This window comes from Oratosquilla oratoria, chromosome 35 (assembly GCF_046742065.1).
Source record: "Oratosquilla oratoria isolate Oo_2021 chromosome 35, ASM4674206v1, whole genome shotgun sequence".
Lineage (NCBI taxonomy): Eukaryota > Metazoa > Arthropoda > Malacostraca > Stomatopoda > Squillidae > Oratosquilla > Oratosquilla oratoria.
Window position 1 is genome coordinate 10,086,183 of NC_134811.1, and position 15,238 is coordinate 10,101,420.

Below are 15,238 nucleotides of genomic sequence, written 5' to 3' on the forward strand. Positions count from 1 at the left end.
TTCATACTTGGAACAGACTGGTTCAGTAACTTTCTTAGCCGACTGAAGTTTGGCATCTCTTGCAAATTTGTATGATGGATATTCAGAACACAACCTCAGTAATTCACCAAGTAAAATTTCTACATATTCTGTAAGTAAAAAATGGATTTTTATGTTTTGTACATTTTATTGTTTAGTTTGTCATATCAGAACAATACCAAATATTTAAATATTTTTAATCTATCACATTGTTCCAGTAGGAAGTCCTATGAAGTTTCACAGTTAGGATGCAATATGTAGCACAATAATGCTTCATACACTCACCATGTTAGATCAACCTTCTCCTTCGCCACTCCAACACCTGTTTTGGGTTTGGGATAAGATACATCCCATTGCGCCTCTCCATTTTCCCCAGTTTTCTGCTTTCTACATGAATTTTCATTTAAATGAAGGGCAGGAAGTAGTAGTCTGAAAGTGGAAATCAATGATAATTTTCAATTACCATCCATACATTTTATTCTCAATATGAATTCAGCCCTCTTGTGCCTGAATTACTGGAGTGAAATTATATCAAGAGATGTTTGAAGTTACAGATATACTTGCCTTCCTTTCACTGCTTCATAAAGTGCTGGGACTTGGGAGCAAAGAAGCACACATCCTTGAGATACGATTCCAGCGCTGATGTTTGTTGACAAGGCGAGAGCTGATCGATAACCCTGAGAAGTTCTTTCTGCATTACTACGAGCTCAAGCTCTTTGTGTGCTTTTGAACCTGAAAGCAAGATGATAAACAGGCTGTCAAGTGGTGCAAGATTGCTAAGCAGATGTACATCTATGAAGCAAGTGCAAAGCTAAAAATATGACAGTGTTGGTAATAGTTACTATTCCCAGTCAACCAGTTCTATATGCCAGTCCCTTGTCAAACACTTTACTACACTTTGCATTACAATTGACAAGAAACGCCAGGTTCACACTGTCAAAGACTTAAATTTTATATAATTGTACAGGGGAGATTATGAAAATTTGATGAAATATTTGACAGTGTGAACCGGGCTATCTTCTTTCAGCTCGTGCAGACGTGTTGGATACATTTCCCCATGGCCTTCGTGCTTGTTGATAATGACTACTTTGCTTTCACAAGGTTTCCATCCCCATTGCTGCTTGCGGCAATCCAGTACACACGATTTGAAATTGACTGGACCCAAGCAGACAACATACCAGTTTCTTTTTCTTGGCCGCTACTGCTTCAATCTTCTTTGTGCCTAAACTAGATAACAGATATTCAAGCTGAATTGATATTGATAAGAAACCTTACTGACCAAATAATTGTATTCTTGGAGATTGGTATGTTATAACACATTTATAAAAGTTCACTGTAAACCCACTATCGGAGAAATAATAACGGAAATAAAGAGAAACTGTATATTTCGACTACTATCTGTAGTCCTCTTCAGCAGAAGAGGACTACAGATAGTAGTCGAAATATACAGTTTCTCTTTATTTCCGTTATTATTTCTCCGATAGTGGGTTTACAGTGAAATTGTATTATTGTTTACAGCAGTTGCTGGAGTGAAACAATGAAATGGAGACTTGAGAAAAACAGTCTACATGTGCATTGTACCAGTATCCATCAGTTGCGTTATTGATACCATTACCTTTAACTACATGCCAGCAATAGAACCAATGCTTGATATCAGCCCATTTTGTCTTCCTGTACTTCTTTATTTGTGAATGTAAACCAGTCACTAGTGCACCCACGATGACATTTCTCACATTGACCAGGAAATTGAGAGACCTGTTCAAGCCTTCATATTCCATCCAATAAGATTTTTTTTTCACCTCATTTGACTGAAAAATAAAAATAAAGCATTACAAGTCCGCATATCATTATAACATGAAAACTTTAAAACTTGTTATCAACTACATGCAAGGAAGTATTTTGATGTTAATTTTAATTCATGGCAGGTTTTTCACACGTCTGTCTCAGGCACGTATTTGGCTAACAGTAGCATAATCCTCTCCTTCAGCTTTATTCGGTTGTTTCAAGTGGACAAAACATACATGCTCATGCATGGTGACATGAATAATAATATTGACGAACAATATTTAAATATTGTTATTACTGTAACATTGCTATTCTGTCACGTCTACATGGAATTGGGTAGCATTTATGTTTTGTCCACTTGAAAAAATGTTTTATAATCTCTTGCAAAGCCAGGTGGTTTGTTTTATCACATGTATTTAAATTGCCTATTAACTTTTTGCACCTGGACCTAGGTTGTCTACAGTCTCTCAGTAACACAATACTACTAACTGAAGTTAGCTTGATGACAATAGTTTAGGCAGCCATTGTAATTGCATTGGCTTGGTATGTGTCAGTTCCTACTCTGAACATTAAATAACACTGGTTCTTTCACCATGTATTTTTTTCTTCTTCAAATTATTGTCCCTGCACTAAAGATACATCCAGAATTTGAGGTTTTCTAGATCCAGTTACACCCATATGCCTTATCTCCCATATTTGGCAGTGTCCCTGAGAACAACATCTTGTATCTTGCATCTGCCAGAGTCAGGTACTCTACTTGTCTCTCTTGGATGTCATCCTGATGCACTTTCCAAAGATTGTTCACACATGGGACCGAGTACAGGGACTGCAGAGGAGTGAAATATGTCCGCAAATGGAACACAGATACACCTGTATTTTGAAGTGTGTTGATCGTTCTTACTGGACTTGCTCCACGGAAAACCATACCTGAAAAAAATGTATTCTAATTTTACAAATGGAATTTGCCGATTTGGTATGTTTATTGGCATTGCATGACAATGTACTGACATGAATGATTTCACTTTATAAGATTACCATATTTAGGTAACAATAACTTTACCAATGTAACATTCCATAAACAACAATTTACCTGCTGCGAGTAAGAAATTTCCTAGTGGTAATTGTCCATGTAGAGGCTGTGGTGTCTATTCTCTTTTGTGACCTTCACAGACAGCGGCAATAAAAATTGCTGTCCTCAGTGTCCTTGTCACGTTGCATGAAGACCTGCAGATGCGACAGATTTCAAAAAGGATCTTCAAGCATAACTCAGACTATAAATTTACCTTCACTTTGGGGACTACCAGTTTCTTCCTGATGTGAAGCCTCAGATTCAAAAGTCACAGACTATCTGAAACAAACCAAATTAACAAAACCGAAATAATGAAGTATCGAGTTATTTATCAAGGAAGAACACCTTAAAAAACCTGCAAGAAAATTTCAGATGAATGACATCAGTGCCAGTTAACTTGAGATGACCAAACAGAACGTGTTTTACTATCTTGTTTTGGTTTGTTTAAGGTCAAAGTGGTAGTCAAAACCTACTTGTCAGGTTCAAAGTTCATGTGCCCAATATCTGGCATGTCTGGTTTCCAATAAGGATTGGTGTCCATAATGTTATCCACCATGTCGTCCACTACTTGATCCTCCTTACTACTAGACAATGCAACTGCCTCGGGTAGGGACGCAGAGACATCTGTGACAGGTTCAGTCTGGGTTGACGCCACCTCCTTCAACCAAACTGGGCAGCCACTCACTTGGACACCTACATCATTGGTCATGGCTCTCTTCATTTATGTTCCTCTGTTCACCGCTCCTGGCCTTACGGAAACCTGTGCAGGTTTGTGAAACTTCGGACTTAGTAGTACAAACGTTCGAGTTGCAACAAAGGTGGATTTTATAGGCTGAAATGAGTAACACCCAAACTTTCAAGAAAGTGTGCATAGATGTATCATCTCCTGATCTATGCCAAGCTTCATATTTACAAGCAAATGTTTCAAGGATTCATGAATTTCAAATTATTAACTATGGTAAAGTACAATAAAACAGACTTGTATAGCAAAGACAATTGAGAAATCATTTGACTGAAGGGGAGAGGAAGGCAAAAGATATTCAGACATGTCTACAAAATTCTGATATAGGTAGTGGTTGCTGCGGGGAAGAGAAGCCATCAATCATATGGCTGGCACTGTCATAATGGTCACTTTCAAATTCCACCTTAATTTCACTGGTATTGGTACTTGCAGAAGGTGAATATTCATCACAGGCACTTTGTAACAGCTGAAAAAAAAAAAAAAATCAGTACAAAGTCCTTCTTCCTGGTCTATGATAATTAGGCTGAACTCCTGCTAGGGTGGTGCGGGGGGGGGGGCAATTCCACCTTTGACCTGAAAAAAAAAGACTACTTTGGTAGCAATCGTCGACAGCCGTCGGAGCCGTAGCAGCGTAGAAACAGGTTGGAAACAAACTCTTTCAGAAACACGTTGGAAACAAACTCCTTCAGAAACACGTTGGAAACAAACTCCTTCAGAAACACGTTGGAAACAAACTCCTTCAGAAACACGTTGGAAACAAACTCCTTCAGAAACACGTTGGAAACAAACTCCTTCAGAAACACATTGGAAACAAACTCCTTCAGAAACACGTTGGAAACAAACTCCTTCAGAAATTCGTTGGAAACAAACTCCATCAGAAACTCGTTGGAAACAAACTCCTTCAGAAACTCGTTGGAAACAAACTCCTTCAGAAACTCGTTGGAAACAAACTCCTTCAGAAACTCGTTGGAAACAAACTCCTTCAGAAACTCGTTGGAAACAAACTCCTTCAGAAACTCGTTGGAAACAAACTCCTTCAGAAACTCGTTGGAAACAAACTCCTTCAGAAACTCGTTGGAAACAAACTCCTTCAGAAACTCGTTGGAAACAAACTCCTTCAGAAACTCGTTGGAAACAAACTCCTTCAGAAACTCGTTGGAAACAAACTCCATCATAAACTCGTTGGAAACAAACTCCTTCAGAAACTCGTTGTAAACAAACTCCTTCAGAAACTCCGAGAAACAAACAAACGCTTTAGAAACACGAGAAACAAAAACAAACTCTTTAAAACACATTAGAAATAAACTCTTTAGAAACAAACGCTTTAGAAACAGAAACAGACTCTTTAGAAACACAAAATATTTAGAAAAGATTTTTAGAAACGTATTGGAAACAAAAACAAACTTTAGAAACTTGTAAGAAATAAACGCTTCAGAAACACCTTGTAAACAAACACTTTAGAAACATTAGATACAAAAACTCTTTAGAAATACGTTGGAAAGAAACAAACGCTTTAGAAACAAGTTGGAAAATAACAAACGCTTTAGAAACGCATTAGAAGTAAACGCTTTAAAATTCAATGGAAATAAAAACTCTTTAGAAACATTTGTAAACTTTAGAAAACATTGGAAACAAACTCTTTAGAAACTCATTGGAAACGAACTCTTTACAAACACCTTAAAACAAAAACGCTTAAGAAATTCGTTAGAAACAAACCCGGTTTAGAAACAGACAAACGCTTTAGCAACACATTTGAAACAAATACAAACTTTAAAATATATTAGAAACAAACTCTTTAGAAACACGTTTGAAAGAAAACGTTGTATAAATACATTGGAAACAAAAGTATTAGAAACGCATTGGAAACAAACGCCTTAGCAACATTGGAAACAAACAAACGCTTTAGAAATGCAATGGAAACCAACACAAACGTTTTAGAAACTCGTTGGAAACAAATGTTTTATAAAATGATTGGAAACAAACTGTTTAGAAACGCCTTAGAAACAAACGCACTGGAAACAAACGCTTTAGAAACACATTGAAAACAAACTTCATAAACACATTGGAAACCAACAAACTTTAGAAACATTGATAATAAACACAGTTTTAGAAACATTGGAAACAAACGCTTTATAAACACATGAAGCTAACAATCGTTTTAGAAACACGTTTGAAAGAAACAAATGTTTTAGAAACAAATGCTTTAGAAACAAATTGGAAAACTCTTTAGAAAAACAAACTTTAGAAACAGAAAACAAAACCTTTAGAAACTCATTGGAAACAAAACGTTGTATAAAATTGGAAAGAAACAGACGCTTTAGAAACACTGGAAGCAAACAAACTCTTTATAAACACAATGGAAATAAACAAGCGCTTTAGAGACGTTGGAAACAAACGCTTTAGAGACTCATTGGAAACAAACGTTAGAAACATTAGAAACGAACTGATAAGAAACTTTAGAAACAAACTGATAAGAAACGTTAGAAACAAACTTTGGAAACATTAGAAGCACAATTTAAAACACACTAAAACCAAACAGTTTAGAAATTAGAAAAACTCTTTAGAAATGCATTAGAAACAAAAGTTTTAGAAACCCGTTAGAAAAGTTTGAGAAACATTAGGAACAAACAAACGTCTTAGAAACCGAAGAAGCAAACTTTTAGAAACAAATGTTTTTAGTAACAATAACAAACTTCAGAAACATTAGAAACAATTTAGAAACATTGAAAACATACATTTTACAAACACATTGGAAGAAAAAATGCTTTAGAAACTGATTGGAAGAAAAAAAAAAAGCTTTGGAAACATTAGAAACGAACTCTTTAGAAACAATGAAAACAAACTCTTCAGAAACAATGGAAACAAACTCTTCAGAAACAATAGAAGCTAGCACAAACGCTTTAGAAACATTGGAAACAAGCTTTTTTGAAACATTAGAAACAAACGTTTGAAACAAACTTTTTTGAAATGCTTTCAAAACAATTTATAAAAACACAAACAAACGTTTTAGAAACAGAAACAAACATGAAATATTAGAAACAAGGAAAAGCTTTAGGAACAAATTCTTTAGAAACCCATTAGAAACAAAAAACGCTCTAAAAGCACATTGGAAACAAAAACGTTTTAGAAACCTAAAAACAAGCACAACTCTTTAGAAACAATAGAAACAAAAACTCTTTAGAAACAACAAAAATGCTTTAGAAACACATTAGAAACAGGCGTTTTAGAAACAGAATAAAGAAACTTTTACAAACAAATGTTTTAGTAACAATAACACAAACGCTTCAGAAATATTAATTTTTTTTAGAAACATTTTAGAAACATTGGAAATAAACGCAAACAATTTACAAACACATTGGAAAAAAATAGAAACATTGGAAACAAACGCTTTAGAAACATAGGGAAAAAAACTCTTTAGAAAAAAAAATAGAAAAACTCTTTAGAAACATTAGAAACAAGCACAAACGTTTTAGAAAATGAAAACGTTTTAGAAACGATATTTTTAAACAAAACGTTTTAGAAACACATTAGAAACTTTATAAAACACATGAAACCAGCAAAAGCTTTAGGAACAAATTAGAAACAAACGACTTAGCAACCTAAAAACAAACTCTTTAGAAACACATTAGAAACTAACTTTAGAATCACATTAGAAACAAACACTTTAGAAAAACGTTAGAAACAAACTTCCTAGAAACGGAACAATTTTTTTTAGAAACAAATGTTTAAGTAACAAATGCTTCAGAAATATTAGAAACAATTTAGAAACATTGGAATAAAAAATTTGAAACAATTTTGAAACAAACGCTTTAGAAACATTAAAAACAAACTCTTTAGAAACATTAAAAAAGACGCTTTAGAAAAACTTTAGAAACAATGGAAACAAACTCTTTAAAAACACACAAGAAACAAGCACAAACCCTTTAGAAACACATTAAAAAACAAACTTTTTAGAAATACAGAAAAAATTGTAAAACACAAACAAGCAAAAGCACATTAGAAACACATTGGAAACAAACTCTTTAGACACCTAAAAACAAGCACAAACGCTTTAGAAACACATTGAAAACAAACACAAACGCTTTAAAACACATTGCAAACACATGGTTTAGAAAAACGTTCGAAACAAACGCTTTAGAAAAATTCGAAAAAACACTTTATAAACACTCGAAACTAACAGACTTTAGAAACACATTAGTATCAAACTCTTTAGAGACGCGTTGGAAACAAAGGCTTTAGAAACACATTGAAAAAAAAACGTTTTAGAAATATTAGAAACACGTTAGAAACGAACAAACTCTAAAACACATTACAAACAAACGCTTTAGTAACACATTAGAAACAAACGCACGCTTTAGAAATATTGCAAACAAACTCTTTAGAAACATTGGAAACACTTTAGAAACATTTGAAAAACGTTTTAGAAACAAACACTAGAAACTCATCAGAAACAAAAACGCTTTAGAAACAAACACGAACACTTTAGAAACACATTGTAAACAAACATTATAAACACATTGTAAACAAACTTTAGAAATCCATTGGAAAGAAACACAAACACTTTAGAAACTCATTGGAAAAACACACGCTTTAGAAACACATTAGAAACTAAGAAACGCTTTAGAAACAAAGCTTTGAAGATTTTTTTTTTTTTTTTTAGAAACATTAAATCCAAACTATTTAGAAACAAAAACAAACGCTTTGGAAACACATTGGAAACAAACTCTTTAGAAACCCATTGGAAAGAAGCAAAATTTAGAAACCTATTGGAAAGAAAAACGCTTTAGAAACATTAAAATAAAGGTTTGGAAAAAAAACTTTAGAAACTCAAAAAAACGTTTTAGAAACGCATTAGAAAAAAAGCTTTAGAAACTCTAGAAACAAACGCTCTAGAAACGCATTAGAAACAAACGTTTTAGAAACAATAGAAAAACGTTTTAGAAACAGTAGAAACAAAAATTTTATTAACAGAAAAACACAAACGCTCCAGAAAGGTTAGAAACAAACAATTTAGAAACATTGTAAGCACAAACGATTCAGAAACAAATGAAAAACAAACTAACGTTTTGGAAACAAAATATTTAAAAACAATAGAAACAAACTTAAAAAACACATTAGAAAAAAAAGTTTTAGAAACACATTGGAAACATACAAAACGTTGTATAAACATTGGAAAGAAACACTTTAGAAACACATTGGAAAGAAACTTTAGAAACACATTGGAAAGAAACAATCGCTATATAAACACTTGAAAGAAAAACTCCTTAGAGACTCATCGGAAACAAACGCTTTAGAAACTCATTAGAAACAAACTTCACAAACACACTGGAAACAAACAAGTGATTTAGAAACATTGTAAACACAAACGCTTTATAAACACACTGGAAATAAACCCTCTAGAATCATTAAAAACAAACTGTTAAGAAACATTAGAAACAAACTTTGGAAAAACAAACTCTTTAAAACACATTAAAACCAAACAAACGCTTCAGAAACACAGAAACAAACAAAAGCTTTAGAAACATTAGAATCAAACAAACGTTTTAGAAATATTAGGCACAAACGTCTCAGAAACAATCTTTTAGAAACAAACGTTTAGGAAACAATAACACAAACGCTTCAGAAACATATTAGAAACAAAATTTGGAAACATTAGAAACAAACTATTTACAGACACATTAGAAACAAACTCTTTAGAAACATTGGAAAAATATAAACACATTAAAACAAACTCTTTAGAAAGACATGGAAAAACAAACGTTTTAGAAAGAAATTAGAAACTAGCACAAGTGCTTTAGAAACATTAAAAACAAACGTTTTAGAAACGAAAAATAAACGTTTTAGAAACAAACAAACGCTTTAGAAACCCATTAGAAAAACTTTCTAGATACACATTGGAAATAAACACAAACGCTTTAGAAACCTAAAAACAAACACAAACGCTTGAGGAACACATTGCAAACAAACGCTTTAGAAACATTCGAAACAATCACAAACGCTTTATAAACACTCGAAAATAACCCAAACTCTTTAGAAGCAAGTTGGGAACAAAGACTTTAGATACACGTTGGAAAAGAAACGTTTTAGAAACAAACTCAATTTTTTTTAAAACTGAAATAACACGCTTTAGAAACACACTAGAAACAAATACAAACTTTATAAATCCATTAGCAACAAAAACTTTAGAAACACATTGGAAATAAACTCTTTAGAAATATTAGAAACAAACGCTTTAGAAACACATTAGAAACAAAAACTAAAACATATTGCAAACTCTTTGGAAATATTGCAAACTCTTTGGAAATATTGCAAACTCTTTAGAAACACATTGAAAACAAGCGGTTTAGGAGCACATTGTAAACAAACGCTTTAGAAGCACATTGTAAACAAACGCTTTAGAAGCACATTGTAAAAAAACGCTTTAGAAACGTAAAAAAGTTAAAAATTAGAAAAACTTTGGAGAAAAACACAAACTCTTTAAAACACATTAAAACCAAAAACTTTAGAAACATTAGAAACAAACGCTTTAGAAACTCGTTAGAAAAAAACTTTAGACAGAATCAGACAAACGTTTTAGAAACACATTAAGAACAAACGTCTTGGAAAACATTTTTTTTTTTTAGAAGCAAACAAATGTTTTAGAAACAATAGCAAACGCTTTAGAAACATTAGAAACAAACCATTTACTAATATTGGAAACAAACTATTTACAAATATTGGAAACAAACTATTTACAAACACTGGAAACTTTAATAACACATTGGAAACAAAAATAAACGCTTTAGAAACATTGGAAAAACAAAAGCTTTAGAAACATTAAAAAAATCTTTAGAAACACATTAAAAGAAACAAACGCTTTAGAAGCATTAGAAACAAACTCTTTAGAAACATTAAACAAACTCTTTAGAAACATTAAAAACAAAAGTTAAAAAAAAACTAACAAAATTTTAGAAACATTAGAAAAAATTTATAACAGAAACAAACAAAAACTTTAGGAACACATTAGAAACGAACGCTTTGGAAACCTTGGTTGGAAACAAACTTTAGAAACGTAAAAACAAACGCACACGCTTTAGAAACATATTCCAAACGAACAAAAGTTTAGAAAAACATTCGAAACAAACGCTTTAGAAACATTCTTTACAAACACTCGAAACTATCAAACTCTTTATAAACACTGGAAACTAATACCAACTCTTGAGAAACACGTTGAAAACAAACTCTTTGGAAATATGTTGGAAACAAACTCTTTGGAAACACGTTGGAAACAAAGGCTTTAGATACACATTTAGAAACAAACAATATTTATAAACAAATTAGAAATAACCACAAAAGCTTTAAAACAAATTAGAAATAACCACAAACGCTTTAGAAACACATTACAAACAAACGCTTTAGAACCACATTAGAAACAAACTAGAAATATTAGAAAAAAACGCTTTAGAAAAATTAAAAACAAATACAAACGCTTTAGAAACATTAGAAACAAATACGAACGCTTTAGAAACATTAGAAACAAACACTTTAGAAACACATTAGGAACGAACACTTTAAAACACATTGCAAACACAAACACTAGAAACATTGCAATCAAACTCTTTATTAACATTGGAAACAAACACTTTAGAAACATTCGAAACAAAGACAAACTCTTTAGAAACACTGTAAAAACTCTTTAGAAACAAAAAACAAACGCTTTAGAAACATTAGAAACAAAAGCACTAACGCTTCAGAAACAGATTAGAAACAAACGCTTTAAAAACATTGTAATACAAATGTTTTATAACATTAAAACAAGCACAAACGCTTCCGAAACAGATTAGAAACAAACGCTTTCAAAACATTGTAAACAAAACGTTTTGAAACAATAAAAAAAACACAAACGCTTTAGAAACGCATTAAATACAAACGCAAACGCTTTAAAACACTCGAAACTAGCACAAAATCTTCATTAATATTCGAAACTAACAAACTTTATAAACACTCGAAACTATCAAACTTTATAAACTCTCAAAACTAACAAACTCTTTATAAACACGCTGGAAACAAAGGATTTTGATACACATTTAGAAACAAACATTTAGAAACAAATTTGAAATAACAAATGCTCTTAAAATATTATAAACAAACGCTTTAGAAACACAGGAACAAACACTTTAAAACACATTGCAAACACAAACACATGAAACAAAGACAAATGCTTTAGAAACAAACACTATAAAAACTCATTAGAAGCAAACTTTAAAAACACTAGAAATAAAAACTCTAGGAACTCGTTAGAAACAAATACGCTTAAGCAGCACGGTAGAAACAAACGTTTTAGAAACTATAGAAAAACGTTTTAGGAACAAAACACTAACGCTTCAGAAACATTAGAAACAAACTTTAAAAACACTAAAAAAAAAATTCAAACACTAAAAACAAGCACAAACGCTTTAGAAATATTAAAAACAAGGACAAACGCTTTAGAAACACATTAAAAACAAGCACAAATTCTTTAGAAAAATATTAAAAGCACAAACGCTTTATAAACACATTAAAACAGGCACAAACGCTTTATAAACACAAAAACAAGCACAAACGCTTTATAAACACATTAAAACAAGCATAAACGCTTTAGAAACATTAAAAACAAGCAAAAACGCTTTATTAACACAAAAACAAGCACAAACGCTTTAGAAACATTAAAAACAAGCAAAAACGCTTTAGCATCACATTAGCAATAAAACACGCTTTAGAAACCCGTTAAAAAAGCATAAATGCTTTAGAAACACATTGAAAACAAAAACTCATTAGAAACCGTAGACACCGTCGAAACTGCAGACGGCCGTCGAAACAGTAGACGGCCGTCGAAACAGTAGACGGCCGTCGAAACAGTAGACGGCCGTCGAAACCGTAGACGGCCGTCGAAACCGTAGACGGCCGTCGAAACCGTAGACGGCCGTCGAAACCGTAGACGGCCGTCGAAACCGTAGACGGCGCTCGAAACCGTAGACGGCCGTCGAAACCGTAGACGGCCGTCGAAACAGTAGACTCCGTCGAAACAGTAGACTCCGTCGAAACAGTAGACTCCGTCGAAACAGTAGACTCCGTCGAAACAGTAGACTCCGTCGAAACAGTAGACTCCGTCGAAACCGTAGACTCCGTTGAACAGTAGACTCCGTCGAAACCGCTGAGGCCGTCGAAACCGCTGAGGCCGTCGAAACCGCTGAGGCCGTCGAAACCGCTGAGGCCGTCGAAACCGCTGAGGCCGTCGAAACCGCTGAGGCCGTCGAAACCGCTGAGGCCGTCGAAACGGTTGAGGCCGTCGAAACGGTTGAGGCCGTCGAAACGGTTGAGGCCGTCGAAACGGTTGAGGCCGTCGAAACGGTTGAGGCCGTCGAAACGGTTGAGGCCGTCGAAACGGTTGAGGCCGTCGAAACCGTAGACTCCGTCGAAACCGTAGACTCCGTCGAAACCGTAGACTCCGTCAAAACCGTAGACGCCGTCAAAACCGTTGAGGCTGTAGAAACAGTTGAAGCCGTAGAAACAGCTGAAGCCGTAGAAACAGCTGAAGCCGTAGAAACAATTGAAGCCGAAGAAACCGTAGACACCGTCGAAAGCGTTGAGGCCGTCGAAAGCGTTGAGGCCGTCGAAAGCGTTGAGGCCGTCGAAAGAGTAGACTCCTTTGAACCGTAGACTCCGTCGAACCATAGACTCCGTCGAACCATAGACTCCGTCGAACCATAGACGCCGTCGAAACCGCTGAGGCCGTCGAGACCGTAGACTCCGTCGAAAAAGTAGACTCCGTCGAAAAAGTAGACTCCGTCGAAAAAGTAGACTCCGTCGAAAAAGTAGACTCCGTCGAAAAAGTAGACTCCGTCGAAAAAGTAGACTCCGTCGAAAAAGTAGACTCCGTCGAAAAAGTAGACTCCGTCGAAAAAGTAGACTCCGTCGAAAAAGTAGACTCCGTCGAAAAAGTAGACTCCGTCGAAAAAGTAGACTCCGTCGAAAAAGTAGACTCCGTCGAAAAAGTAGACTCCGTCGAAAAAGTAGACTCCGTCGAAAAAGTAGACTCCGTCGAAACAGTAGACTCCGTCGAAACAGTAGACTCCGTCGAAACAGTAGACTCCGTCGAAACAGTAGACTCCGTCGAAACAGTAGACTCCGTCGAAACAGTAGACTCCGTCGAAACAGTAGACTCCGTCGAAACAGTAGACTCCGTCGAAACAGTAGACTCCGTCGAAACAGTAGACTCCGTCGAAACAGTAGACTCCGTCGAAACAGTAGACTCCGTCGAAACAGTAGACTCCGTCGAAACAGTAGACTCCGTCGAAACAGTAGACTCCGTCGAAACAGTAGACTCCGTCGAAACAGTAGACTCCGTCGAAACAGTAGACTCCGTCGAAACAGTAGACTCCGTCGAAACAGTAGACTCCGTCGAAACAGTAGACTCCGTCGAAACAGTAGACTCCGTCGAAACAGTAGACTCCGTCGAAACAGCTGAGGCCGTCGAAACGGTTGAGGCCGTCGAAACGGTTGAGGCCGTCGAAACGGTTGAGGCCGTCGAAACGGTTGAGGCCGTCGAAACGGTTGAGGCCGTCGAAACGGTTGAGGCCGTAGAAACCGTAGACTACGTAGAAAGCGTAGACTCCATCGAAACCGTCGAAACCGTTGAGGCCGTAGAAACAGTTGAAGCCGTAGAAATAGTTTTAGCCGTAGAAACGGTTTTAGCCGTAGAAAGCGTTGAGGGCGTCGAAAGCGTTGAGGCCGTCGAAAGCGTTGAGGCCGTCGAAAGCGTTGAGGCCGTCGAAAGCGTTGAGGCCGTCGAAAGCGTTGAGGCCGTCGAAAGCGTTGAGGCCGTCGAAAGCGTTGAGGCCGTCGAAAGCGTTGAGGCCGTCGAAAGCGTTGAGGCCGTCGAAAGCGCCGAGGGCGTCGAAAGCGTAGAGACCGTCGAAAGCGCTGAGGCCGTCGAAACAGCTGATGCCGTCGAAACCGCTGAGGCCCTATAAACCGTTGAGGCCGTCGAAAAAGTTGACGCCGTCGAAATAAAAACAAACGCTTAAGAAACGCTTTTGTAACACATTAGAAACGAACACTTTAAAACACATTACAAACAAACACTAGAAACATTGCAAACTCTTTAGAAACACATTGGAAACAAAGCCAAACTCTTTAGAAACAAACACTATAAAAACTCATTAGAAACAAAAACGCTTAAGAAGCACGTTAGAAACAAACGTTTTAGAAACTGTAGAAACAAACGTTTTAGAAACAAAAACACTAACACTTCAGAAACGGATTAGAAACACGCTTTAAAAACATTGTAAACAAAATGTTTTGAAAAATTAAAAACAAGCACAAACGCTTTAGAAACATTAAAAACAAGCAGAAACGATTTAGAAACTCATTAAAAACAAGCACAAACGCTTTAGGAACAAAAACAAACTCTAGAAACCGTAGACACCGTCGAAACCGTAGACACCGTCGAAACCGTAGACACCGTCGAAACCGTAGACGCCGTCGAAACCGTAGACGCCGTCGAAACCGTAGACGCCGTCGAAACCGTAGACGCCGTCGAAACCGTAGACGCCGTCGAAACCGTAGACGCCATCGAAACCGTAGACGCCGTCGAAACCGTAGAC

General features: G+C 35.7%; 1 protein-coding gene across 1 annotated transcript; it reads right to left on the reverse strand.

Annotated features, from left to right (window-relative positions):
- Window positions 1-588: 588 nt before the first annotated feature.
- LOC143018787 (uncharacterized) lies at window positions 589-2,024 on the reverse strand. Its single transcript, XM_076174366.1, has 2 exons — window positions 1,634-2,024; window positions 589-750 (listed from the first exon to the last, which is right to left on the reverse strand). The coding sequence occupies exons 1-2, from the start codon at window positions 1,794-1,796 to the stop codon at window positions 590-592; spliced, it is 324 nt and encodes a 107-aa protein (XP_076030481.1). The 5' UTR covers window positions 1,797-2,024; the 3' UTR covers window position 589.
- Window positions 2,025-15,238: the final 13,214 nt, after the last annotated feature.